At 44.7% G+C, this 26409-nt stretch overlaps 1 protein-coding gene across 3 annotated transcripts in view; it reads right to left on the bottom strand.

The window, feature by feature from the left end:
* Positions 1 to 19130, bottom strand: part of RASGRP1 (RAS guanyl releasing protein 1) — a 76886-nt gene extending 57756 nt beyond the window's left edge. Inside the window, exons 1-2 of one of the 3 annotated variants that reach the window (XM_058738243.1) lie at positions 18853 to 19130; positions 14236 to 14420 (exon numbers count right to left, since the gene is read on the bottom strand). In XM_058738243.1, the coding sequence (XP_058594226.1) occupies positions 14236 to 14420; positions 18853 to 18887 (220 nt within the window). In that variant the 5' untranslated portion in view covers positions 18888 to 19130. Of the gene's footprint in view, positions 1 to 14235; positions 14421 to 16571; positions 16862 to 18852 lie in introns of those variants that run through there. The other 2 variants (XM_058738242.1, XM_058738244.1) reach the window with 2 other exon arrangements.
* Positions 19131 to 26409: the final 7279 nt, after the last annotated feature.

The following is a 26409-nucleotide window of genomic DNA, read 5'->3' as shown; positions in this document are numbered from 1 at the left end:
ATATTTTTCTTCACAGTCTTGATTGTTGTAGCTTTACAGTTAATCTTTAAATCAGGTACTGTAAAATTTCCAACTTTACTTTTCTTTTTCAGGTTGTTTTGGCCGTCCCAGGTCCCTTCATCTCCATATCAGCTCTAGTTGTGTCACCTGAAACTCTAGTTTTTGTTCCATTTTTTTCCCCAGTCTTTTCTGAGATACTGACTTGCCTTCAAATTCACAGATCTTCCATTTCTCAGTATCCAATGGAGTATATTAAGCCCATCTGGTGAATTTTTCCTTTTGGTGTATTTTTCACTTCTAGAATTTCCACTTGATTCCTTTTATTGTTTCCATTTCTCTACTGAGGTTGCCCATCTATTCACCTTATTTTTAAAGATTTTATTTTTTTATTTTTTATTTTTTTAATTTTTTTTTTCAACGTTTTTTATTTATTTTTGGGACAGAGAGAGACAGAGCATGAACGGGGGAGGGGCAGAGAGAGAGGGAGACACAGAATCGGAAACAGGCTCCAGGCTCCGAGCCATCAGCCCAGAGCCTGACGTGGGGCTCGAACTCACGGACCGCGAGATCGTGACCTGGCTGAAGTCGGACGCTTAACCGACTGCGCCACCCAGGCGCCCCAAAACCTGAATTTAATAACACTTTGTACTCTAGTGTTTGGTCAGGTCTTGGTGCAATAGACAGATATTGTTTTGTATGCCCAGAACATCAGCCTTCCTTTGGGAAACATTACTTCCCCAACTTCACTCATGTGGCTCTAGAGAGAAAGGCTCCATTCTTAAATGACTCCACCCTTGTGACCACAGGTCACTGGTTCAAGCAGTAGCCTCAATTGGAAACAATCAAGTTCTTCCCTGGCAATTTTTTCGTTGGACTTGAGGGGGGAAAAATTAAATCTCTAATGGTAAGAGATGCAAGATTTGCAGATGTTAGTGCCATACTTCCTGTCCATGAAGGAAACAAATCTTCACTGAAAGAGAATGATTAACTGCCAAACAGAAGCAAGCCAGTGAGAGAAGAGAAAGAGAACAGATAGAAGAAGGGGAACAGTAAGGGCAGAGAAAGAGACAGAGACATGTTAGTGTCTCCTGATAATGTTCTAGTCCCTAATTTCAGATGTTCCCAAGGCCTCCACAGGCATCCTGTAGGCATCCTAAGGCATCTTCTCGTGCCTTAGTTATATGAAATACTTACATTCCTTTTAATAAATTCCATAGGATAGTTCATGTTAGATTTCTGTCATTGTTCTAATAGTTTGAGAAATGAGAGAATTGCTTTATTTACTGAACAACTTATTTGCTGAACTATTAATGTAGCTCAAGTTCATGTAAAATTTTAAAATATGTATAGCACTATTTCCTAGGCTCATGCTTGTCTATCATTATAACATCCTGGTTACTTCTTTGACAAAGCCATTCCAGCCACATATCTCCATCTTAAATCTCCAAAATGTGGTTTTGGATCCTTTGGCAGTTTGTATTAATCTGAGAGACTGATTCACTAACATTCGAGTCCATGGCAATAATGATTACTACTATTTTTGAGTATCTACTGTGTAACGGCATTTTGATAATATTTTCCATAAATGCTTTATTTATAATAAGAGACCATATTTAATTTTCACCCAAACTAAAACCTTTCATATTTTTCACCCTTACCATCTATCTTGCAGATGAGAAAATGACAGTAAAACAGCCTGTCACAGGCCAGCCTCTGGTGAGTGGTAGAGTCAGGACAGATCCCAAAGACCATGGTGCTATGTGGTCTCCCATAGGTCCCTCTGCAGTGTGCTCACTACCTTGCTGAAATCAGGCTGTGCCAAAGCCATGGCATTTTCCAGATCAAAACTGGCTGTGTGAGGGGTGAGGTGCGGTGGGGAGAGACTACAACATTCTCTCACTTCACTCCAACTCCCACCTGTGATGATGGGGTTGAAGATGAAAGTGTTCGGTTTTATTTTTTGTCTTTCTGGATACAAGAAATTCAACATCTCTATGCTGAATAGAGAACAGGCTGCATGTGATGGGGAAAATCGAGTACGGGACATGAATAAATAATTTCAGTGATATGGAAACAAAGTACCCCATTTTTATTCTTTACTCTCTGCTTCCCTCCTTAACACAAACCTGGTACTCTAGCTCATCATCCAAGAAAGTTAGAACAATACATTCCTTTGAATTTTCTTTAGTTCTTAATCATCTACTTTTCTTAGGTTTGAGAACACTTTTCAAGATCTTATGGAAAGTTATATTTATTTCTAAGATTTTATTTTTTTTAAGTAACCTCTACACCCAATGCTAAGCTTGAACTCACAACCTCAAGAGTTGCATGATCTACCGACTGGCACTCCAAGATCTTATGGAAAATTATAAGCGTTTACCACAATGGGCAAAACAATGTGGAGAAACTCTACGGGTTTGGCCAGCTTCAACAACTATCAACACATGGCCAATTTTGGTCCATGTGTACCCCACTCACTTCTCTATCTCATATTAGTTTAAAACAAATCCCAAATGCCATATTTCAACAGTAACTATTTCAGTATAGACTTTTAAGAATAAGGACTCTTAAGAAAAAATGCATTAACATGCCTAAAACAAAATGAATAGTAATTCCCTAACATGAGAATTATCCAGTCAGCATACAAATTTCCAAATACAAATAATCATATACTAACATAATTACCAGTGTATGTGTGTATGTATATGCACATACACACATGCACACAATTTTTAGAAAAAATATTCATACACTATGACTGGGTGAAATATCCCTTAAGTCTCTCTCAATCCAGAGAGTTCTTCTTTAGCTTTCTTGCAATTTTGAGGGCACAGTTTCTTAGTTAACTAAAGCTAAGTCCATCTCAGGTAGATATTGGTGGTTTCAGACCAGGTAAGGGGACTCAAAGCCACTGGGGACAGAGAGGGTTGGGGAACCATGGGTATAGTAAGTGTAGGGAGTTTTCCTTTGGGGCTTGAAGCAGGACCAAACAGGTGAAGCCCAGAGTCAGGCGCTGAGACCAAGTACTCAGCTTACCCTTGGCATTAACTGAAGGGCCCGGCAGCCAGCAGCATGAGTACCACAACTAAGTTCTGGGAGACAGCACATAGAAGCTGGAGGGACTCAATGTGTGACCTGAACTACCTGGAGTAGAGGTAAATGGTAAACCCACCAAGGCAGGTTTGGATGGAGTAAATCTGGAACCCATGATGCTAATGAACTGGGGAGTAAGAGGGCAAGGGAGCACGAAAACCCCCCTATATACCTGGCATTAAATAACTGGAGGTAAAACTGACCAAAATGATTAACTGCTCATCAGATTTAAGAACTTTCTGTAGACTGTACTAAAGTCTAACACAACAGACTCATAAATGCTAATTCTGGAATATTTCTTGGCCTCCTAAATGCTGTGGGTGCCCTCTTAAAACTTAGAAAAATGAGTCCTGGATGGTGGTTCAGAGTGATCAGTGAAGGGAAGCCAGACATGGCTACCTTTTCTCCTCCACCCCGGAAATTCCCAGATGACTTCATCTCTGAGCGCTTGACTACTCTGGTTAGCCCATTCTCTCCTTCACTATGAAACTGGCAATCTCTGCTTCTCCCTCCCCCCATCAAGAATAGTGCCTCAATCATCAGTTGATGGACATTTAGGCTCTTTCCATAATTTGGTTATTGTTGAAAGTGATGCTATAAACATTGGGGTACAAGTGCCCTTATGCATCAGCACTTCTGTATCCCTTGGGTAAATTCAGTGATTGTGGTTTATATACACAATGGAATACTACTTGGCAATGAGAAAGAATGAAATATAGCCTTTTGTAGCAACGTGGATGGAACTGGAGAGTGTTATGCTAAGTGAAATAAGTCATACAGAGAAAGACAGATACCATATGTTTTCACTCTTATGTGGATCCTGAGAAACTTAACAGAAGACTATGGGGGAGGGGAAGGAAAAAAAAAAGTTAGGGAGAGCCAAACCATAAGAGACTCTTAAAAACTGAGAATAAACTGAGGGTTGATGGGGTTGGGAGGGAGGGAGGGAGGGAAGGGTGGGTGATGGACATTGAAGAGGGTACCTGTTGGGATGAGCACTGGGTGTTGTATGGAAACCAATTTGACAATAAATTTCATTAAAGAAAAAAAAAAGGATAGTGCCTCAAGTCCTCACTTTTTTTGTCCACTTCAATTAATCATTGGTATCCCTCCAATCCAAACTCCATCCTGGCAGTATCTTCTGCTTCAAGATTTTGGAAAGAACCTCAGCAAGGCCCTTGACCACTCTCTGGAAAAAACCAAAGTACTCAACGTGGCCTATGCCACACCACTGCCCACCACCTCTCTTACTCTGCAGAAGAATCACAGATGTACCAAACTGTGGCATCTTTGTGTTTCTGCTATGTATCTTTCCCAGTGGCTACTTCTTAAGATTCTCTCAGAAAGTTAATAAAGACAGGAGATTTTTTTCATTGTTTCTGAAAGCAAAGCTTCTCTTCAACAAAAGCCATCTGACTTTCTCTGTGCATTAAAAACAAACCTTCACATCTAGAATTTTAAGCTAATGGAAGCATTTTTTTGTTTCCTTTATTTATCATAACTCTAATCAGTCATGCTTATAGCACTTAGCATTAGAAAGAAATGAGTAGCTACTTTTCTTGATCCTTGTTAGGCTCATTTTACTTGCCAAACAACCTTCAACTTTATGTCCCACATTTGAAGAGATTATGGCAAAACTTTAAAAAAAAAATCAATTTGATGATTGAGTAGCAACTTTGTATGCTAGCATACCTCTTTACCAATACTAATATTGGTTTTAAGGTAACAATTGTTTAAAATGTGAATTATGGAAAACAAAGAGTTAATAACAGTAAGTCTACCATAGAAAAGTCAATAAGACTACAGTACATGTAAACATGCACGGAAGAGAATCGAGGGAGATATACCAAACAACGTTCATAGTGCTTATCTTGCTCTTGGTGGTAGAAAGGAGGACTGCAATTTTGTTCTTTTTGCTCATCTGTATTTTCTAAATTTTCCGTAGTGAACACAATGTTTAAAGTTATTAAAATGTGAAAAGTAAATATGAGAGCTAAGTGTCAGTTAGATCTTTGTAAATACAAGAACTTATAAAAGGGTGGGGATTAAGTGGTAATATGTATCTATAACATATTAATACGAACACCATATTGTTCACAGTAAATACTCAAGTTAACTACTACTAAAATAGTTTAAAAAGTCTATATAAGTGGTAAATTTTATGCTATGTACATTTTATGATAGTAAAAACATGTAAGAATATAGACTCACTCTATATTAATAATTTAGGAAAAAATGGATTTAAATTTGGTTGGTTATCTAAGTCTCCACCCTAAAGGTACTGGCTTCAAATAGAACAAAGTATTTTCTTTAAACATAGAAATTACTTGTAAAGAACTTTCTTCAAATTCACATTCAATATCATGATCAAGAAGACCTTATGATACCTTCTCCCAGACACTGTCACTTTCAGAAGTCACTTCAACGCCATCATGGCGAGGGGAAACTGAGGCCCTGAGTGACAAAGTGACTGTCCAGACTCTCTGGTTTTAAGCCAATGAGTCTCAGAAACAAAACTGGAGGCTTCTTTTTCTTCAGCAAAAACCTACTGACAAGCTTTCACTGATCATTCACAAGAGTGGGTTACAGAACTGTATCATACAATAGATTTATTCAAACTTTGATTAAAATGACAATGGAGCATTTGCTGTATCTGTGTAAAAAGGATATTTTTAAAGAAAATTCTGAGTTAATAAAGCAAAAGATTTTAAACATGTGGTGCAATTTAACTACATAAAAATGTAAAATTTTTAGACATTAATATCCCAAAACCAACATAAAATATGAAAATAGGATTGGGGTGGGAGGGATGCCTATAGAAAATGGTATTCAAAGAGCTTTTCATTTAAAAAGCTTTTGCAGGGGTGCCTGGGTGGCTCAGTCGGTTGGGCGTCCGACTTCGGCTCAGGTCATGATCTCACGGTCCGTGAGTTCGAGCCCCGTGTCAGGCTCTGTGCTGACAGCTCAGAGCCCGGAGCCTGTTTCGGATTCTGTGTCTCCCTCTCTCTCTGACCCTCCCCCATTCAAGCTCTGTCTCTCTCTGTCTCAAAAATAAATAAACGTTAAAAAAAATGTTTAAAAAAATAAATAAAAAGCTTTTGCAAACCTCTAATAATAAGAACATTAAACAGAGAGTGATAAAGGGTATGAATAGTTCACAAAACTGGAAATATAGTTGGAAAAGAAACTTATGAAAACATATTCAACAAAAGCTTGGAATTATTTATATATATATATATATATATATATATATATATATATATATATATATATATATAATAAATACCGATCTACCTATCTATCCAACTACCAATAGCACCTGTTACCACGTAGCGGGAAATGGAGGCAAACGAGTACATAGATGGACTCAGAAACAGAGCATATAACACGTGGAGAACGGAGGCCACAAAACTGAGGTCTGGCTGGTCAGAAATGAGAGACAGCTGAATCATGGGGAATGTTTAGAGGAGGTAAACCAAAAAGGCAAAAATGAAAACAAACAGTTTCAACTTCTGAGTGAGACTGAGTTTTAGTTTTAAGTTCCACTGTCACTTTAAGAAAAGTTTTCAACTTCAGCCACATTTGATTTTCTTATCTCTAAGCTGAGGTGAACTGTTCCTTTTCTTTGAAGAGCACATGGAGTTGTATACGACTGTTACATGAAGGAAGCCAAAGGATGACAAAATATTTCTCCTAATTAGGGGATACAAAATAACATTTCTGGTTTTACCACAGACACCTTGCTATGTAAGTAAACCCTGCAGCTGGGAGTAAGTGCTAAGCTCAGAAACCTTTAACAGTGGCCTTTCCAGGGACAGGGTTCAACAGGAAGCCCTGATTAGTAACTAGTGTATGTGAAGCCCTGATTAGTAGACAAACATTTATTCCATGGTATAAATACCCCAAACCCAGGCCAATTTCAAGCAATCAGCATGACTTCACGGATCAGGGGGCGGGGAGGAGAGGCATATACTACAGCATACCACCGTGTAGCATTCATACCGTGTGGGGACCACAGGCATAACCTCGGGAGAATAGTGATTAATAGTAAAATGTGGTCATGCATTAGGAAATGATGAGTTTTGAGGGTTCTTACCTTCATTTAAAAAAAAATATTTATTTTTGAGAGAGAGAACGAGAGAGAGACGGAGAATGAGCAGGGAAGGGGCAGACAGAGACACAGACACACACACACACACACACACACACACACACACACACACACACACACAGAAACTGAAGCAGGCTCCAGGCTCTGAGCGGACAGCACAGAGCCTGACATGGGGCTTGAACTCACAAACCGTGAGATCATGACCTGAGCGGAAGCCAGAGGCTTAACCAACTGAGCCACCCAGGAGCCCCTTCATTTTTTAAAATGTTTATTTAGGAGGAGAGAGGAGAGAGGAGAGAGGAGAGAGGAGAGAGGAGAGAGGAGAGAGGAGACAGAGAGAGAGAGAGAGAGAGAGCAGGGGAGAGGCAGAGAGAAAGGGAGACAGAGAATCCCAATTCTCTGGGATTGAGGGACAGAGAATCCCTGATTCTGACAGAGAATCAGGCTCTGTGCTGTTAGCACAGAGCCTGACTTGGGGCTCGAGCTCACAAACTGTGAGATCATGACCCGAGCTGAAACTGAGTCAGACACTCAACTGAGGCCACCCAGGTGCCCCTCTTACCTTCATTTTTAATATATAATTTCAGGTTTTTAATGGTGGTTGTGTCTAACAACTGGCTTGAAAACTCCTGAAAATCTACTACTGCTTTTGCAGATTAAGAGCTTCAGCACTGTAACGGCACTAAACCGAGTATGGTGCTGGTGAAGCCAGCCTTGCTTGGGCTCTTCGTCTTCCCCTGTTGTCTCCCTCTCTAGGACAACCCCAGCTAGGTGGTAGCCCAAACTACCCGCAGAACAAGCCACCAAATCCAGCAGCTGTAACCGCGCCAGCAGAAGAGGGTCGGTCCCACCACCAGGAGGAGGGCCTGGGGCAGGACCCGCACTTCAGACCACCTCCAGTGGCCTCCGCCCAATCACTGCTGTTTCGGTCAACTACTGATTACAGTGCTTTTGCTTTCACATCCTTTCCTGATGTGTTTCCATCACAGACTCAACAACCTTCATGTCAACAAGTGGCCTTAAAACATCTGTTGGCAAAGCAGCACTTTTGGAGAAGCAGCCTTCTCAGTGGAACCCCCAGGTGCTTGGGTGTTTCGGTCCTTTTCCCAGCATAGCCACGCTCTGTCCTATGGGGGACAAGCATACAACGGGGTCCAGTGCCCTAAGCACTCCAGTAAACTGGTCTGAGCATGGCTTAAAGGCAGAAATGCAGGCGAGGAATGCTGCCTTTGAGTGCAAAGAACCAAACTATAGTTGTAAGGAACACCCACGCTGTCTATTTCCACGGCCAAACCACTGACAGGCAGGAAGTTTGGAAGGAAGTTGGCACAGTTGAGAAGGGATAGCAAGTGTGCTGTAGGACACTATTTCTCACAATCAGTTCGTGGGTCACCTCCATCAAAACCACAGCGACTGCTGGCTGAATGAAAATCTCTGGAGTTGACCCTCAGGAATCTAAATGCACACACCCCACCCCTGATGATTACTGTTCATGTTCAAGTTGGAGAACCTCTGGTAGAGTAGAAAGAACAAGAGCGTCGGGGACAAGATGACCACAGTTGAGATCCCAGTGGCTCTCCAACTAATGAACTGGGCCAAGTTCCCCAGGTTATGTGACACCCCGAGCTCCCACTCCCTATTAATTAGGATTATTGTAAAGATTGATGGGCCCAGTTCAGGTAAACGCACAGTACCCTACAGCCCATAAGAAGTAAGTGTTCAACCAACGTCAGTCCACTGTCTGTCTATGTCTCCCAGTGGTAACCCTCATCTCTCTGGACAGAGGAAAGCTTGCCGTCAACACCACCAGGCAGGAGAGACAGATTCGAGTGACAGGGGTTTCCTATCTCCTTCTTTCTTGAGCCCGGCAGTCACTGTACCTCACACCCATGAGAGGCGGACACGCCAGGCTGGGCACTGGGTGATGCCAGCCTATCGAAGATGCAGCAAAGGTACTGCTTGGAATAAATAGCATCTGGATCACAGGATGTGAATTTGCTCCAGAGGGCTAATGACAGGCACGCCCTGGAGCTGTTCTGATGTCTAGAAGCCTTAGAACATGCGTGTCCCAAGGACCATCCTTTGTATGTGACACCCAAGCACCTGGGGGTTCCACTGAGAAGGCTACTGGGTCACCTTGGGTCTTCTTCACAAAGGACCTGTGTTCGACAATGGACATGGCTTTCAGTCCCTTCTTGACACTACACTTGGCTTTGTTCCTTGGAGTTGCCCGTCCTTGGGTCTGAGTGCCCTTCGATATCATGGCCCTTGGCTTCTGGTCTTGTGTTCCTGTTGCCTCTGGACACCTCACTGTGGTGCACAGACTGTAACCTGCAGAGTGGTAAGAAATCCCTAGCCTTCCCTTTGCCACAGAGGGAACTGTGTGTGGTCCCAAAAAGTGTGTGTTTGCCTTCTTTGGCTCCAATTTTTAAAAGTGGGTGTAGTGTTTTGCCCTTAACAAGCTGAGGTCTATAAAATACGTCTAACATCTAAGTGTTCCGTGCTGCAGAAAATATACCTATTAGTTTGGGAGGCCTTTGTATAGCATTAGCACAATACCTATGGGAAATTTTAATTAACACTTTGCTCAAGATAGAATTTCAAGCAGACATATATATGTGGGGTCCAATGAACAGTCCTCATATTGAATGAGTTTAACTTCTAATCTGGGGGAGACCAGGCCTGCAGAAGGTGGGCACAGGGTTCAGGTATGTCCCGTGTGGCATGCAGGTATCCCATGCACGAAGAGGGGCCTTCCTGGGAGAGGGGTCTGAGTGAGCCCCAGCTCAGGTTGCAAGGGGCTGCTGGGGACAGAGGAAAAAGCACTCGAGCAGCATGTTTTCTCTCTAGACTGAGGGCACGAGGCAAATTGCGTCAATTCTCAGAGGCCCAATTTATTTTCTCATTTGTCCAGGGGAGACAATACCACCTGACCCTCCAATTTCAGAGCTGTTTTGAGTTTAAAAGAAAACCAATACATATGGAGCTCCAATAAAAAATAAACAACGCTCTATAAATATAAAGGTATCAGCTAAGCTGCGTTTCCCTTCACACTGACAGGTACGACAGAGACGCTGAATGTCCGCCTACACCCCACCTGGGAGCAGGAGGGTTCCTTGCTGAGGGTCCCTTTCTGGGACACGTTCACAGCTTTCTTTCTGATGCTGCTGAAAGTTGTCTGGCATTCAGAAGGGAACAAGGGAAGTTTTGTGAATTTGGACATGAGAAGCCTTCCGTTTGGCCCCAAATGCTGGCAGCCCTCTTAAAAAGTGAAAACATTAAAAACCAGATGATCTCATAGGTCTTTTCTACCCCTGAAACAGATGGTGTGATTCACATACGTTTGACATAAATGTACCAGGTTGTGATGATTTGCCTCATTATGCTCAGCTGAAGAGTGGATTAACGGGCAATAATTTGCTGAGAATGTAAAGCATGACCTCCAATTAAAACAGAAGGTGGGAGTGGGTTGTCTCATGGTGAAAGCAATGAACTATGACTCAAGGCTCTGAGTTTCTAATCACAGATCTGTAACCCTGTATGTGACAATAGGAGGCTTGCTGTGAGACCTTCAAGACTACCCTTAATATGTATGTGCTGGTCACCCATCCTTAAAAGCACTGTCATAAGTCCTCTCTCTGAGAACAGTGTGGGTGGTAATTAATGGTTAATAACACTAAAAAGAGAGGCATCAGTAAAGATGCTAAATCCAAATGTCTATGATACCTCAGCGAGTATTCAGGCTATTACCTAGAGATGCTAGAAATATGCAAGTTCCACAGTTTCCAGAAGGTCTCTCTGTTGCTTTCCCCCTTCAAGTCAACCATCTACCCCATCCAGCACTGCGCAACAGACTTTCTGCCATACATGACGGAAATATTTTGTTTACTCTGTTCAGCAGCAGCTACCACTTGCAGATACTGAGCACTTGAAATATGCCGGGTGAGGCTTAGGAACTACATTTTACATTTACTTTAATTTTAATTAGTTGAAATGTATATGTAAATAGCCAGATCTGGCTAATAGAAACCATACTGCACCATACTGCTTTAGCTAATTCAAACCTCCTCAAAGCATCTGCATGAAGGTGCGGCTGAAAAGGTAGTAGAAATTAACTAATTAGTCTTTATGCTCAAAACAGGTGTTTTTTCCTTTTTTTTTTCTCCCTCCAAGTTGGTGGGAGAGTGGCTGCAACCAGAGTCTGAAGTGCAAGATTACCAAAACCAAACCAATAATAAAAGTCTCCCCACATGTCTGTACCATTTCCCTCTCTTTTCACAGGCATTAAAATAAGACATCTCAACTCATTAACAAAAAACTAAGCTAGACTGCTTTCTTCTAAAGCAAAACTTTCCGATACAAACATGGGAAAATAACTAGTAAGAAGAGGTTCAAGAGAAACAGAAGGCTCACTCTACTATTTTCGGATCACCTCCGAGGAGACCTCCAGAAGCACCGGCAGGCACTCTGCCACGGATTATTCTTTGTCAAGAGCTGCTCATAATCCCCAGCTCTGCTCACCTCTGTTGTTCGAACTCCGCTCCCCTCCCTTCCCCGGCGACACATGGCCACGATACCCCATGAGTGAAAATCACGTGCTGTCTCTCACTCCCTCCAGACATAGCATGTCTTTTCTTTTCCACCTCTCTCATATAAATTCTGTGGCAGGAAACCGTGCATGCATACTATGCAAAACTTTGAGATCTTACTTACCCACCTTTCCCCTGCAATCCCATGGCCAAAGAGGAGTTTGAACAGTGGCTGTTCTTCCTAATCCATCCTTACCCTTGAAATGAACTTTCTCAAAACTCCACATGTATAAAGAATTTATTCTTCCTACATGCCTTGGATTATTTCCCTGCCTTGTGTATCTATCTTTTTTCCCTTGAAAGGTGCATTTCTCAGGTATTCTAAGCTCTGATACTGTAACAGGGGTCTGGTCACAGTAATTCTCCTTGTGCACTGCCTAGCCTGTGTCTGTTGCCATTAGGGGCTTAATCAGTGCTTCCTCAGGGTGGATAAGACCCTTGGACTCTATGAGATTTTTAAAGCTTTTGGGTTTTAGGGTACTTTTTTCAGTTCAACATATTCCAGAAAACAATACATCTTTTGCCTCTGTAGGATTTGTTGAGGGGAGTGGATTAGGCTTGGTTCTTTTGGGGAAGGACTTCAGAACTGGTCATCTATTTCTCAGGTAGATGTCATGATTATTGGAAGGTTAGGAAAACAGCTTTGACCTCAGCCAGCAGTTGCCTGATTGGCACAAGAGGAAGAAAGTTAGTGATAAATACATTCCCGGTCCCCATTTTCTCAAAAGTGAAATGGAAAAAGAATAAACATCCTTATTCCTGAAACAGCAACAGTGCCCTGCAAAAAGACTGGTATGTAGGACTACCAAGACTGCGTGAGGATCTTTGTAGCTCATTCCAGTTGGGAGCCAGTTGAAAGTAAGACCCAGGAAGAACAATGGCTCCTCATAGCCACCTGCCCGCTAGTCTCCTGACTTCTAGGTTCACCTCCTTGCTCGTGTATTTTCTAAGATTATTTTAAAACAGACAATCATTCATTCCATTCATTCAGTTAATTTTTCTTAACTGAAAAATTAGAGTGTAAATACATACAAATTTAATTAAAATTTGAAGCTCACCTAGTAATAATAAAAGGGCTCCCTCTTTTCCAAGTTAAAAAGCCTACAACAATATTGCAGTGTTCTCAAAGTGAGTACGTGGGTCAGCTACATCAGCATCACCTGGGAACTTGTTAGAAATGTAAATCCTTGCGCCCCACCCCAGATCCACCAGAGGAGAAACTCTGGGGGCAGGGCCCAGCAATCTGTGTTCATAAAAAAGATAACCTTCGTGTGATTCTGCACCAACATGTGAGAACTGCTGCTTTAAACCAATGTGGAAATCATAAGAACTACTCAATTTTGTACTTGAAGTGTACTAAACAAGTATCCCTAAGATGTCAAATCTTTCCCGATTCCATAAATAAGGTCTGGCCCAACGGTAAACATGTCCAGCCAAGAATCCCTAGTTCTGAATTCTAACTGATTTGCGTGTTGTGCTGCCTGGGATCGGGTCGAGCCTCCCCTACATCCCCCAGGAGGCTCCACGAGGGTCTGAGATGGGCAGGCACTTCTGAGCTGAGCCACCTGTGCTCATCTGCTTCCTGGTGGGAGACGCAGGGGCTCAAAGGGGGCACAGAGCGGGGAGCAGTGATGCTGGAAATCTATGAATTTTCCATCGATCTGAATAATTCCTTTTTTGAGGGGAACCAATATATAGCATTTTTCAATCACTATTTCACAAATCACAATCCAAGAAAAGACAGTGCTTATAAGATTTTTTAAAAAAAATGGGCATCTTTGCAGATAACCGCTCGTGAGCTGCATGAAACCGTGCACCCTTCAGGCTGAGAATGGTGATGACAGAGGGCAGCATTCTAGAGAAGTCACGGTCCATGTGTGTGTCTGCTTACCCCCCGCCCAGATCCCTGACCCCCAATCACAAATACTTCCTAACCAGTATCTTCCAGTCACAGACATTCTGGCTTTAAATCCTGTCCTTTCCTAGTCCCTCACAACTACCCTCCAATTGTAAGAGGGATTATTACACTCTATCATCCACATGATCCAAAGGCTTTCAAATTTCTGTTTGATAACAGTGTTTGCTCCCGTAACCTTGTATTTGTGTGCCCTATGAACACAAGGGCAGAAGAATGTCAAAGCACCAGAGGCACAGTAGCATTTTATGAGATTTCTCATCACAGGAACAACCTCCATCCTAAGAGAAATGGAAATGCAAACTCTCCTCCGTAACTTTTCTCACTTGAAATCACGCCTCTCATCACGACCTATTACACCCACACAGTCATGTGCCATAGGCACTGCACACGGTCTCCAACATTTCAAAGGCTCAAAAGATATTTTTAAAGCCAAAATACAATCTAGGTTGCTATTCCACAAAGCAACTTTTTAAGGAAGAACAAAGTAATAGATTTTTATGCATGTGGGTAGTTAGCGAACTCACCAAAAGACTGAATGCAGCTGTCGATGAGATCGTCCAGGCTGGCTCCTTTGGCTAAATGTCCCAGAGACACCATCATGCGGAACTGGGTGATCTGGGCCAGGCTGGGATGAGAAGGGAAGGGGCTGCTGGCTGACTTTGCCTCTAGTTTTGCTTTAGTGGCAGCTCTGCAGCCATGAGAAGGTTTCCTGGGGAAAGAGGGGAGGCAGTGAGTGCAAGCCAAGCAGCCAGGGGACAGACAGACTGGCAGCTCCAAGCTCTGAAGGCGGATTGGGCAGGAAAGGAGTAGAGATAAGACAATTAATCCTGAGAGTTGGGCTGATAGAAGACATACCCCTCCCACTTGGCAAACGCACCAAACGGACTGGTTGGCTGTTAAAGAGACATCTCCCAAGCAAATAATAAGGTAAGATTTCAGGGCTGCAACGAGGGCTCTTCAGTCTGGGATTAGAATTGCTTTGGCTTGCTGGCTCTGGCTCCTGAACCAGAGAGGCAGAGGCCAGGCCACGTAGGTAGTCCTTAGCTCCTACCAATATTTTAGCTGGAAGTCCACTGACTTGGGTCTGAAGCATTGTTTTATTTGGTCTCATCTTCAACTAAATTCATTCATCTTGAGTAATACCAGAGATGCTGCAGAAGGTGAGGTGGCCTCAAAAACACCTCTGAACTTTAGGGGAGAAGTCAAAGACTAAGGACCCATGTGCAAGGGAGAGGATTTACAGTGGAGGTGTTCAGATTTTCAGCTAATCTTGCCTTTCTCACAAATCTTGAAGATTCCGTTTTCCATTGTTGATAATACTGGCAATCACTATATGTCAGTTTTTACCACTAAATATTATCATTCCATCAAGTCCTTAATTGGGGAATACTGATTTCAAAAAAAAAAAAAAAAAAGCAGAGCTTATGTGAACTTTATTTCAGAACTGAATGTAAAAGGAGAAGTGTGGATCTGGAAATGGCTTAGGAATCCAATAGGTCACCTATGTTCTCTCTCACTTAGCTTTTGTCTTTGGTCATGACCTCATCAGTACAGGTCAAGTTGTTTGCAAAATGATGAAGTATTTTACTTTCTTTCCTATTTAAACACACAGATGCATATCTATAATCTTTTCAGGTTTAATAGTGATGGGTGTCATTGCTGGTTAACTTCTTTGAACATATAATTAATTCTGTGGCTTTGGTTATTTCAGAGTTTACGACCGAAGAAGAGACAAAAAAATTTGTACCTCAAATCCATAACTTTAGCCACTCACTATATATTTTGACAAACACATAAGGGCATTAGTTAATAAGTACTTATTCTATTAGTAAGACACTGCGATAGGCCAGAGGGGAAGGGGACTGGAGTGAGACAGTCTATGTGAGGTACTCTGTAAACTGTAAGACATACTCCTTACATTAGTTATTGCTGCTGTTGTAGAAAGGTAAACTAGAAGTTCCTTAATTCAAAAGTCTAGTTGGAGAATCAGACCTACACCATGAAAAGACAGCTCTATAAATCTTAAGTGTCCTGTGGGTGTCAAGCCTAAGAAGCATGATGTTCTCAGAAGAGAGAGAACCAGTTCCAGGTGGAGTGTTGGGGGAAGCTGCTCCAGTAAGATATAATCTCATCCCCCAGAAGGGGCTGAAATGCTTTGATCAAAATGAAATGCTGGGGGCACACATGGATTCTCTGCTAAAAGAGAGTGTACTGAACTACGGGCCACCCGGTACACAGCCAGACTAGTGGAGGGAAGACCATGCCCTCTGATCCGTTTCAAACTAGCTCCATGGCGCTGGTCCGGCAGTGACCACTGGACTCTGCTTTTGGCCTGGGGTGGGCCCAGTGAAATTGCATCAACAACTGGCTACTCAGAATCTACTAACCCAAGGAAGTGACTTCTGAAAGATCAAGTTGGTGTTACAGGACTTAAGTTTCTGACCATTACTGATTTTTATCCAGGCCCTGTGATAACCCCAGGATCAGATCAGTATCTGAAATCCAGAGAAAGTAATAATGACCATAATGAACTTAGCACCTATGATATCACATGCACCGTACTGGGAGGTTTAAATGATTTTTAAAGCCTACACCCCAGAAAGAGATCACCTCCATTACATGAAGTTGAAACTGAATCTAAAAGCTGCTAAATGACATAGCTACGGCTGTACAGCTCATATGTGCTAGATCTGGGATTTGTATCTGATGCCTCTCTGGCTTTATTTGATAAATATTTACTGTGCTTGGGACCATACAACTTTCACTACATTAGAATTAGAAGGAGACTGCCACAGAGAGGCTGAAAAGTTTAAGACTCAAAAATCATCCAAAAGCATAGCTGATAACATAAAGTCTCCACCTCATACCCTCCTGTGGGCCCCTTGAACAGTCTTCAGAGCTGGGCAGGCTCTTGATGGTCACGTTCCAAACTTTCATATACATATGTGGAGGTCCAGGCTCAGAAAGGCAATGCCACTGGAGCAGAGGCTGGTAGAAGCCGGGCCTCCTGCACCCCACGCTTGGTTCCCCGGCCAGGCTCCCTTCCCCTCCTAGAAGTACAGACAACTCTCTAAACCTGGTGCTCGTTGTCCAGTGTTGGAAACACTTCTGCCTCCGTTGCTGCCTTTCCACCATGAAGACCCCCCACCAAGGCAAAGGCAGGAAAGATGAAAATGAAGTCCTTCTCAAGAGAAGTCTTTTTCTCTTAGGCCTTCCAAAGAGAGGCGGCCACTGGACTCAACCGCAGGCCACGGGCCCTATCTCCATATACGGCTCTTTCCCCTGGGGCTGCGAGGTGTTAATCTCTGTCTCTCAACTGTGGGATCCAGGAAACATTCCATTTTCTCTCTCGGTTGGTGGCACTGACCACTGAGGACTCTGAAAAGTGCGCTGGCTCTAATTCTGGTAATGCTTCCTAATGTCAGCCGTAGGGGAAACCACTTTGGCTCACAAGGTGATTCTTAGAGGCAGATGCTTTTATCAGAACTAAGAGGGAACTAAGGGTAGATCCACACAGAAAGAAAAAGAGTGTGAAGGGAGTATTTAGGGTAGGGGGAAGGGAAGGTGAGAAATGTAATCTGGGAGAATGGAGGCCAAAGAGACGCACAGTTTGGGCCCAAAACACCAGGGAGAAGAGATGCTACTAAAAACCACACTGCATCCCGAGAGGTCTGGGAAGATAGGGTTATCTGCGCCATAAAGTAGGAAACTTGGCTCTTTGGCTGCTCAGTCTCTTGACTGCTGCTTCCTGACAAATCTTCAAACCACTCGGTCTTCTGGTGAAAGGCCTACAGATAAGGATGTAGAAAATGTTTCATTATAGGTAGATCTAAGAGTATTTAAAAAATCATAGAAAGAATACTCTAAGTCTCCAAAGGCATATTTTTAAAGGACTGGAGCCAAATGTTCCCATGTAAATTAAAACATAAAATAAAAAGGCCAGAGAGAAACACATTAACTTGAAGGGGTTTTCTGAGACTATGAGCGGCCAAGGCTGCATGGAATTTGCCTCAGGAAGCAAGGAGGCGGTGGAAACTCTGACCTGGCTCAGGTGAAATCCTCTCCAGCACAGGTGCCTCAGCAGAGGGCACACACTTTCAGGTTGAACTTTTTAGGAAAACTAGCCAAGAAGAGTGAGTTAAGTGATGAAACGGAGGAATGAGAACACAGACTTCCACAACTTTCTCTGCAGCAGAAGATGGCTTTGCTTGGCTTCTGGTTAGGATTCTTTCCAGTCCTGTCCTCTCCCTCAGCCCTCTAATGTATACTCAATTTAACTTACAGACACCCCTCCCCTCAATCTAGGGAAGGTGCAGGGCTGCACCCCGGGGCAAACACCGTCAGGGTGCCCGAGTGCAGAAAGGGCCAAGAACCTTCGGCTCCAAAAAAGTCCAGCAGAGCAAAGCTTCCTGCCTCTCGCGGGCATGTCTTTGAGAGCCGGTCACACTAGAGTCCACGTGGAGGAAGTTGGGAAGAACGCACTGACGTGCTGTGCCCAGGCCCTCCCTGCTCTAAGGGGGCACACTCAAAGTTGCCTGCAACCCCCCCCCCCCCAGGCCTCTTTCCCCTGCCAAAAGACTTTGCACTACCACACTAACTTCATCTTCGAGACGCTCCTAACACATCTCTCTAGAATCGCAGTGGGGGTGGAGGGGCGCATAGTTTCCACCCAGAAGGCTGTATGTTTCAGGGACCGCCACTCGCTCCCTGCAAACGGCCGCTGGCCTTTCCGGGCCCTGCCCCGGATCCGCAGGGCAGGGAGAGGCCGGCAGGTGGCGCTGCCGGAGCCCCGGGACCGCAGCAGGTGCGGGTGGTACGGAAAGTCCGCGAGTGGGAGAGACCCAGGTGCCGGACGCCGGGGAGCCGGGACGGGGTGGGGAGAGCCGTCGGTGCAACTCCGGAGCTCGTGGCGCGCACGACCCAGCTCCCCGCCCCTCTTGCCCGGTCGCCCGCTTCCCCGGACTTGAGCCGAGACCCTGGCCTGCCGCCGCCCGGACCCCGGGTCAGCAACTTCCCGTAGAAGGAGGCACCCATGTCGCCCGCCCCACTCACCCCCTCCCCCCGCCCCCTGAGAGGGCTCGCGGGGTCGCCCGCCCCAAGGAAGGAAGACGGCGCCGCCAAGGCCCCGGGCCCCTACTCACCTCGGAGCCTCTCTCGCCTTGCCCAGGGTGCCCATGGCCGCGGCCGGCGCTCCCGCGGCCGCCTCACCTAGCGCGGCGGGACGGGCTCCGCGGGGCGCGGCGCATCGCCACCACCGCCGCCGCCGCCTGCCGGGCCCCTCCGCCCCCGGCCGCCCACACGCCGCTCTCGCAGCCGGCGAGCCCGCCCGAGGCGCACCCGCAGGCACAAAGTTTCTGTGAGCGCGCCCTCTCGCCCTCACGCGCGCGCGCACTCTCTCGCCCGCACCAACCACCTGACACGCGCTGATGCTATCGGTGTAGGAAATGTGTGGCGCTCTCGGGCTGCTCTCCGAAGCCCGCCCCCATCCAGCGCGAGCGCCCCGCGGCGCAGCCCGCCGCTCCCCGCCCCCGGGTCAAGTCTGAAGGGGAGCCGAGGGCTGGGGAAGCTCCGGGGGCACCGCGGTGGAGGTGCGAGCCCGGCGGCGCGCTGGGGTCCCCGCCCCCGCATTCCAGTCAGACCTCGCGGAGGACCCCGGGGCCCTTCGCAGGCCCCCTTGTACGTGTCAGAGGGCAGCCGGGGCGGGGTAAGGAACTAACGCTCAGGTGTGGATCTGCCTTAGCCCGCTCCTCCTGGGCCTTCTTGGTAGCAATTTGCGGGACTTTGGCCGGAGACTGGCGCCCTGCATTCCCGCGGGAGGCGGCGGGAGCGGAGGTGCGCTCCAGAAGTGTGATCCGTATTTGGCGGGAGACGGCTGGCCGCCTGGCGACTGTGGGTGTGGGAGATGCGGGGAGGTGGGGGGGGGGGTGGGGTGGAGAGAACTTTCTTACAGCGGACCGAGCCAGGAATGGCGGCCTAGCTCTGCTTGTCCAAAAGATAGTGGTGGTAACAGTAGCTAACTGATGGAATGCGTTGTGCTAAAGTGCTTTCTATACGTTGCCTCGTTTAAGCCATCCCCCCAAATCCCAAGAAGTCACTATTTTCGAGATGAGAGGACATGGAGAATAAGATGCCTCCCACCACAGGACTGGTAAACAGCAGAGAGAACTGGGACCTGGGCTGAGATCTGTCTCACTCCCTGTAATCGCTGCTGGGCTGTCCTAATAACACACCCATTATCATCGTTACATGCCTTAACTCCAGCCACAATAATAGGTTTCTTCCCAGCCATAATGTTCTGGACCTTAAAGTCTCCCTCTGTGATGTCATTTCTATATTTCTTCATGTTTATATGCCAAAAGAAAAGCTTACAAAGGCACATAACCTACAGAAAGAAGTGAGTGAAACGAAAAGTGAAAAATAAGGCATATAAAATGGAGCCAGAAGTGAAAGTCGTGTTTTTGTTTTTTTGTTTTTTTAACTCACCACGTAGATCCCCATGCACTTGGTCACAACTGGGACCAAAATTTGTCTCCCAGATTTCTAGTAGCCATGTTCAAAAGGGAGCTTGGTCTAGAATAAAATTTCTGTCATGTGCAAGACAAAAAAAATTAAGAGAGTATCAACTCTTCTTAATAGTAAGACCACAAAGAAATTTCTCCAGAGAATCATCATAAACATTGGGTCACAACCAAGGTGTCCTCAGTCCAAGCCATGTATATAAAAGGAGCATGTGGATATTTATTAAATATTAAATTATGGCGGTTTTCTAGACTATATGGCATATGCATATGTATATATGCTAAATGGATAAACATACCTTTATGTAAATGAAAAATTATATGTAAATATGTGTTCATATCCACATATATAGATAAATATGCTATTTGGTGTATACACACAATACTGTGTATCGTGTATATATTTGGCGTATACACACATGTAGGCAGTTGCACACACCTGAACACCAGAGTCCGTTAAATATAGAAGTATAGAAATTATTAGTGATTCAGTCGGTAAGCAAGTCTTGCTGAGTTTACTGAAGAAAGAGGCCTGCTTCTGCCTGGGAAGCGTCTTTATCTCTGGCTTCCTGAGAGTGCTGCACTCCACCTGCACCCGACTGTGTCTGAACCCACCTGAGTTCTTTGATGAGGCTTTCTGGTCATTTCTACTTAAACAATTTATCTTTTCTAAACATGTAAAAAATTAGAAGTGAGCTCTATCTCTTTATTCATCTTCTGCTATGTGGTTAGTCTCCCTGGTGTTGTGTGAGGCACCTCTGACCTCAAGAAAAAGTTCTCCATTTCTCTGGTCCTGTCTTCTCCTACCTCTCGGATGGGCTATAGCCAATACCAACTGTAGTCGTTGAGAGAGGTTGGGGCTCCGTCATTCTTCCTCTTTTCAATCAGGTGTTCTTAACTGATGTCCATGGACCTTTACTTGGCTTTTTTGGTGGGTATGTGCGAAGCCTCTGAAACTAAAAACACCAGTTTTCGTCAGATTTTCTAAATGATACATTACTCAAATTAGGTGTTTTTATTTTCTTCCATGACTTCAACAGGACCCATGTGACTTTCGGTCTGAATATTCGACATTGATATCTAACATTCACACTCACATTTCCAACTGGTCACCTCTTTTCATTGTCCCAGAGGCCATCTCCATGGCGACACGCTGATCTCAGCCCCCATTATCTCTGAATCTGGACATGCGTCATAGACTCATAATTGGCTTCCCTACTTACAGAACCTCCTTTTCTCTGATCCTTCTTTCATATTGCTTTCAGAGTTACCTGATCACATCATTAGTCTGCTTCCAAACCACTAAGGGATCCCGAGTTGGCTACAGAATAAAGTGCAAACTTGTTAATGGTGTGTGTCTCCACAACCGGACCTTACCTGTCCAGCCTAGCCTCTAGCCATGCCTTCCCGGGCACCTGACCTCTTAGGCGGCACCTCCGTCACTCCTGGTAATGCTGTGCCCTGTGTTCTTACAAGCCTTGGTGCTTTTGCTTGTGAACTTCCTTCCGCCTACCGTCTCTTTTCACCTGGTAAACACACAAAGGCACAGCTACACCATATGCATGGCAAACTGTCAAGTCACCCTAGAGGGGATATACACAGCTACCTCCCAGGTACAGAGGGGTACAAACCATTCGCAATCTGCCTAGTTGTCCTTGGAGAACCTATGGCCACCACAGCTCCCACTTTCTCTGTTGCTGAACATTCATCCGTTTAAGATATATTCACTGCTTGTCAACTTTGTGTCAGATGCTGTCCGTGGCCTTGAGAATTTGGTAGAGAACGAGACAGATGAGATCCCTGTTCATGCAAGCTCACTAATCCAACAGACAGACAGTAACCAAGTCAACAAATGAACAAGTGCACCACGATTTTACACTCTGACTTCCAGGAGCTGCCCCTTCAGAGTCTGGTTACCCCTGTGCTGCTGGGGACACCATGAGGTGTCCCAGTGGAGGCCCCACATGCAACTGAGAGGACAAAGCTGCCACAGCTCCAGAGAAGAGCGAAGAGGGATGGAGAGGGAAGGGAAGGAGCCGATGCGGCATCACGCTTTACTCTCCTGCTGAGTGCTGCTCCTGTTTCTGAGGCACGGAGAATTGGCCTCATTATTTTGTTATGGTGCTGCTGTCCCGTGCAGCAGCACACCGGACTCTGCGTTCCTGCTGCCGCTCACCTTGGACCAAGGCTGCAGGAATTGCCCACACGAGAAGCAGCCCCTCTTGCTTCGTGCCTATAGACTGGGGGCTTGTGTGGGACCCCTGCTCATTTCTTGGTCCTCGGCATCCTCTCATGGATGCAGAGTCCTGCCTCCCTGGGAGCCTCTCTGTCTATGGGCCAGCTGTTCTGGGCAGTGTTCTCCTTCAGGTACGCCCAGAATTCTTCCAGGGGAATTGTATGAATGTCCTGTTTTTAAAATGGCTCATCTCATATACAGACCCTAGTTGTGAATATCCATTCTTAATTTCAGCCACTTTGAAGGATGCTGCCGATCTCTGTGAAGTCTCTTCCCAGAGCCCCTTCCCCACAAAGCCATATTTATTTATATTACGCAGCCCATATTTTTGATTTGGGATATATTTTTTATTAGGATGCTAACACAACAAACAAAGAGAAATACATGCTGCCTTGTAGCTGTTGCCCTCCTCAGACGGGCGCCCCTGAAGGGCTTTGAACACAGAAGAAATGGATCTGACTTGTTTCATTAGGGTCATTCAGGTTTCTGGGTTCCAAAGTGACTCATGGGAGGTAAGGATGGAGGTTCTGTGTGGGAGTGGCTTTCATAATTTCCAACTTCTCGGTCTACCAGGTGAGTGGCTTGCAGACTGCTTGGAACATTACCTTGTGATGAGAACTGTAAAGTTACATTTTACACTCTGTGGCTCCGATGTACATTTACACTATGTGTAAAACCAACACACAAGCTGTGTGAAACATAATCCTTTCAAATATATCTTTTTTTTTAATATATGAAATTTATTGTCAAATTGGTTTCCATACAACACCCAGTGCTCATTCAAATATATCTTTTTAGTGACCTTAAAAAATGAATGCTGCTCTGGACCCACTGCATCGATCCATTACTAGGCTGGATTCATCATTTATAAAATATAGTTGTAGATCTACCTCTCGTGATAACAATAGATCTTCATAGTTACTTCTGGAAAAGGCATCTAGCTGGCTCTGAGTTGGGGGGGGCGGAATCTTAATTTTCATTGTTTCCTCTTTTGTAGCTTTTATTTTTGTATTATGCACAAGCATCTATTCAATAAATAAATCCTATTTTGAATCATTCTGACATAGAGCTTACCTTCTGATTCTGGCCTGAGTGGCTTTAAAAAACCAGAGGCTGGGACCAGCAAAGGTCAGTTGCCGGTGAATCTGCTTTGTTCAAGTTTATATATATATATATAAAGTCAAAGAGTATATTTTTCACGCATTTCAGCCCTCATGCCTCCTGGTAATGTGACCCTGAGCAAGTTAACTTTTCTAGACCTCCATTTTCATGTCTGTGAAGATGGATACAAACAAGGCCTACCTCATGGAACTTTGCTGGTGATGATATGACATGGCCGAGACCTAGCACATAGCAACCGCTGAGGGATGAGTCGGTGCCAAGTTGTGGGCATACAAAGTGAATGCTTCCAGAACCTAGTAAGTGCTATGCGATGACACCCAAAGGGATAGTACCCTAGCTGTTGATTCATGGGGAACCAGCTTCTTAGAGGAAGTGAGGTCTAGGCTACTATGCAAAGGTTAAGGTGAATAGTGAGCCAAACAGAGAGAGAAGGTGAAGGGCCAGGGAAGGGGAGGGGAGGGGAGAGTCTTTCAGAGAAAAGGAGGATGTGGAAGTAAGGAGGAGGAAGAACAAGTGCTTTGCTGAACTAAGTAGGACACTCAGGAAATTACTCTGATTCTCCCCACCCTCTGCCAATGGATAAATAAGGTTCTCAAGTCTGACTTAATCTTGTTGCCTTGACAGAATCTGAGAGGCTTCACACCTTGACGAGTCCCCCCATGAGCTCTTTAAATCCCCTCCACTTTAGACATGATTCAATTAACACCACTCCTCAAGTCTGCCTTTGGGTGCTTGAAAGGAACTGTTGAAAAAGGACCGGAGTTAATTAAACTCCAACACCGGGCTCCCTCTCAAATGGCTGGCATTGCAAACAGAATGGCAATAATCTAAATGCTAAAGCTAGTTTTGGAATGCAACCACTATTTTTAAAACTCCTATTGTGTACCTGGCACCGTGTCAGCATCGTTACTGCTTAATAATTTAACCTGTACAAAGACACATGGGTAAAAGCTGGAAAAAAACAGTTCATAGAAAGATTCAAATGGCCTGGACCAGTCAAAGGATGTGGTTTTCTGGGTACAAAAACTGTTTAATACACACTCAAAAAAGCACTGTGATAAGTATAGGATTGAAATGAAAACTCCTGAATATTAATAGATGCACTTGCATGTGTGCAGTGGGGAAAATCACGGTACATTAATAGGGGTGAGTGTTTCTCAAATGGGGGTCATCTGTAGACATATAGTTAAGAATCTAGAAAAAACAATTTTCCCTTTAAAATGGGTCATACGTTATTCATATTTAAGAAGTACTGAAGTAACTTATTTCACACACAACTTACAAGCAGTAGGTGGGGTTCTCACCCCCATCCCACTGCTCTATGCCAAAGCCCAGTCTTCCCCACCCCACGTGGGGTGTAAGTGTCTTTTTATTCAGTCTGATTCTTTGTCATAGGAACAGGAGTGAAACTCTTCTGGGCAGAGAGCAGGCTTAGGAAAGTATAGAGTGAGCTGGAATCATCCGTCTTCTGTGTTCCTCTGGTTTTGGAAGTAGGACATGAGGCTCTGTCGGCCCCACTAAGAAGGGTGTATCTTCAACCTTGTGGGTAACTGTGTTCCCTGAGTACAGAGTTTGCGTTTCACGAATAACAAAGTCACACCCAAGAGAGCAACCAACAGGACAATTAGAAATGCATTGATTAGGGGCGCCTGGGTGGCTCAGTCGGTTGGGCAGCTGACTTCGGCTCAGGTCATGATCTCGCTGTCCGTGAGTTCGAGCCCCGCGTCGGGCTCTGTGCTGACCGCACAGAGCCTGGAGCCTGGAGCCTGTTTCGGATTCTGTGTCTCCCTCTCTCTCTGACCCTCCCCCGTTCATGCTCTGTCTCTCTCTGTCTCAAAAATAAATAAATGTTAAAAAAAAAAAATTAAAAAAAAAAAAAAGAAATGCATTGATTAAAAAACAAAGCTCAAAGCTTAAATTTGCTGCAAATATTGACCAAGACTGATCTGCCTCCATGTCTAATTAACAACTGATCTCAGCGTCCAGCCAAATGATAGCCAAAATTTACTGTAAAAGAAAGCTGTCTTTTTGTTTCATATTGCTCCTCCCCCCACCCCACCCCACCCCCTTTTTTTTTTGCTTTGTATCAAACTGAGGATACTTTGAACTCTGAGCAAAGTGTGCAGCTGGATGGAGAAGTCTGCACTGTGGCTTCATAAGTATGGATAGAGACCTCACTGTCAATAGTCAACTGAGTGTTTCTGCTTAATTGATTTTAAATTAATTGGTTAAAAGCATTGCCATATGTTGTGATAAATCCAGTCAGTGCCCATTATTTGTGATTTTTCAAGTGCCCCAGAAGTGAGGCTTTGCTCACTGAGGAAGGTTAGCACGTGCTGGATCTTAATTTGGCCCAGGCAGGTGTGATCCGGCTGTAGTGTTATTCTTTGATGTCAGAAGTTTGTATTTGTGTGGGGAGGGGGTGAGGAATCTGGGTTGGACTCAGGATGGACCTGGACAATTATATATAATTGATGTTGGCAGTTGTTTAGAAAGTCCTCTTAAAAATCTAAGTCATTGTGGGGCGCCTGGGTGGCTCAGTCGGTTAAGGATCTGACTCTTGATTATGGCTCAGGTTACGATCCCAGGGTTGTGGGATCAAGCCTGGCATTGGGCTCTGCACTAAGCATGGAGCCTGCTTGAGATTCTCTCTCTCTCTCTCTCTCTCTCTCTCTCTCTCTCTCTCTCTCTCTCTCTCTCTCCCCCTCTCTCCCTCCCTCCCTCCCTCCCTCCCTCTCCCTCTGCTCCTCCCCCAAATGCTCCCTCTCTCTAAAATAAAAAAAAATGTTTAAATATGCACTGGTTTGCTGGGGGAAATCTAG

The sequence above is a fragment of the Neofelis nebulosa genome, chromosome 7 (assembly GCF_028018385.1).
Source record: "Neofelis nebulosa isolate mNeoNeb1 chromosome 7, mNeoNeb1.pri, whole genome shotgun sequence".
Classification (NCBI taxonomy): Eukaryota; Metazoa; Chordata; class Mammalia; order Carnivora; family Felidae; genus Neofelis; species Neofelis nebulosa.
This window is presented reverse-complemented; position numbering and strand designations above follow the sequence as displayed.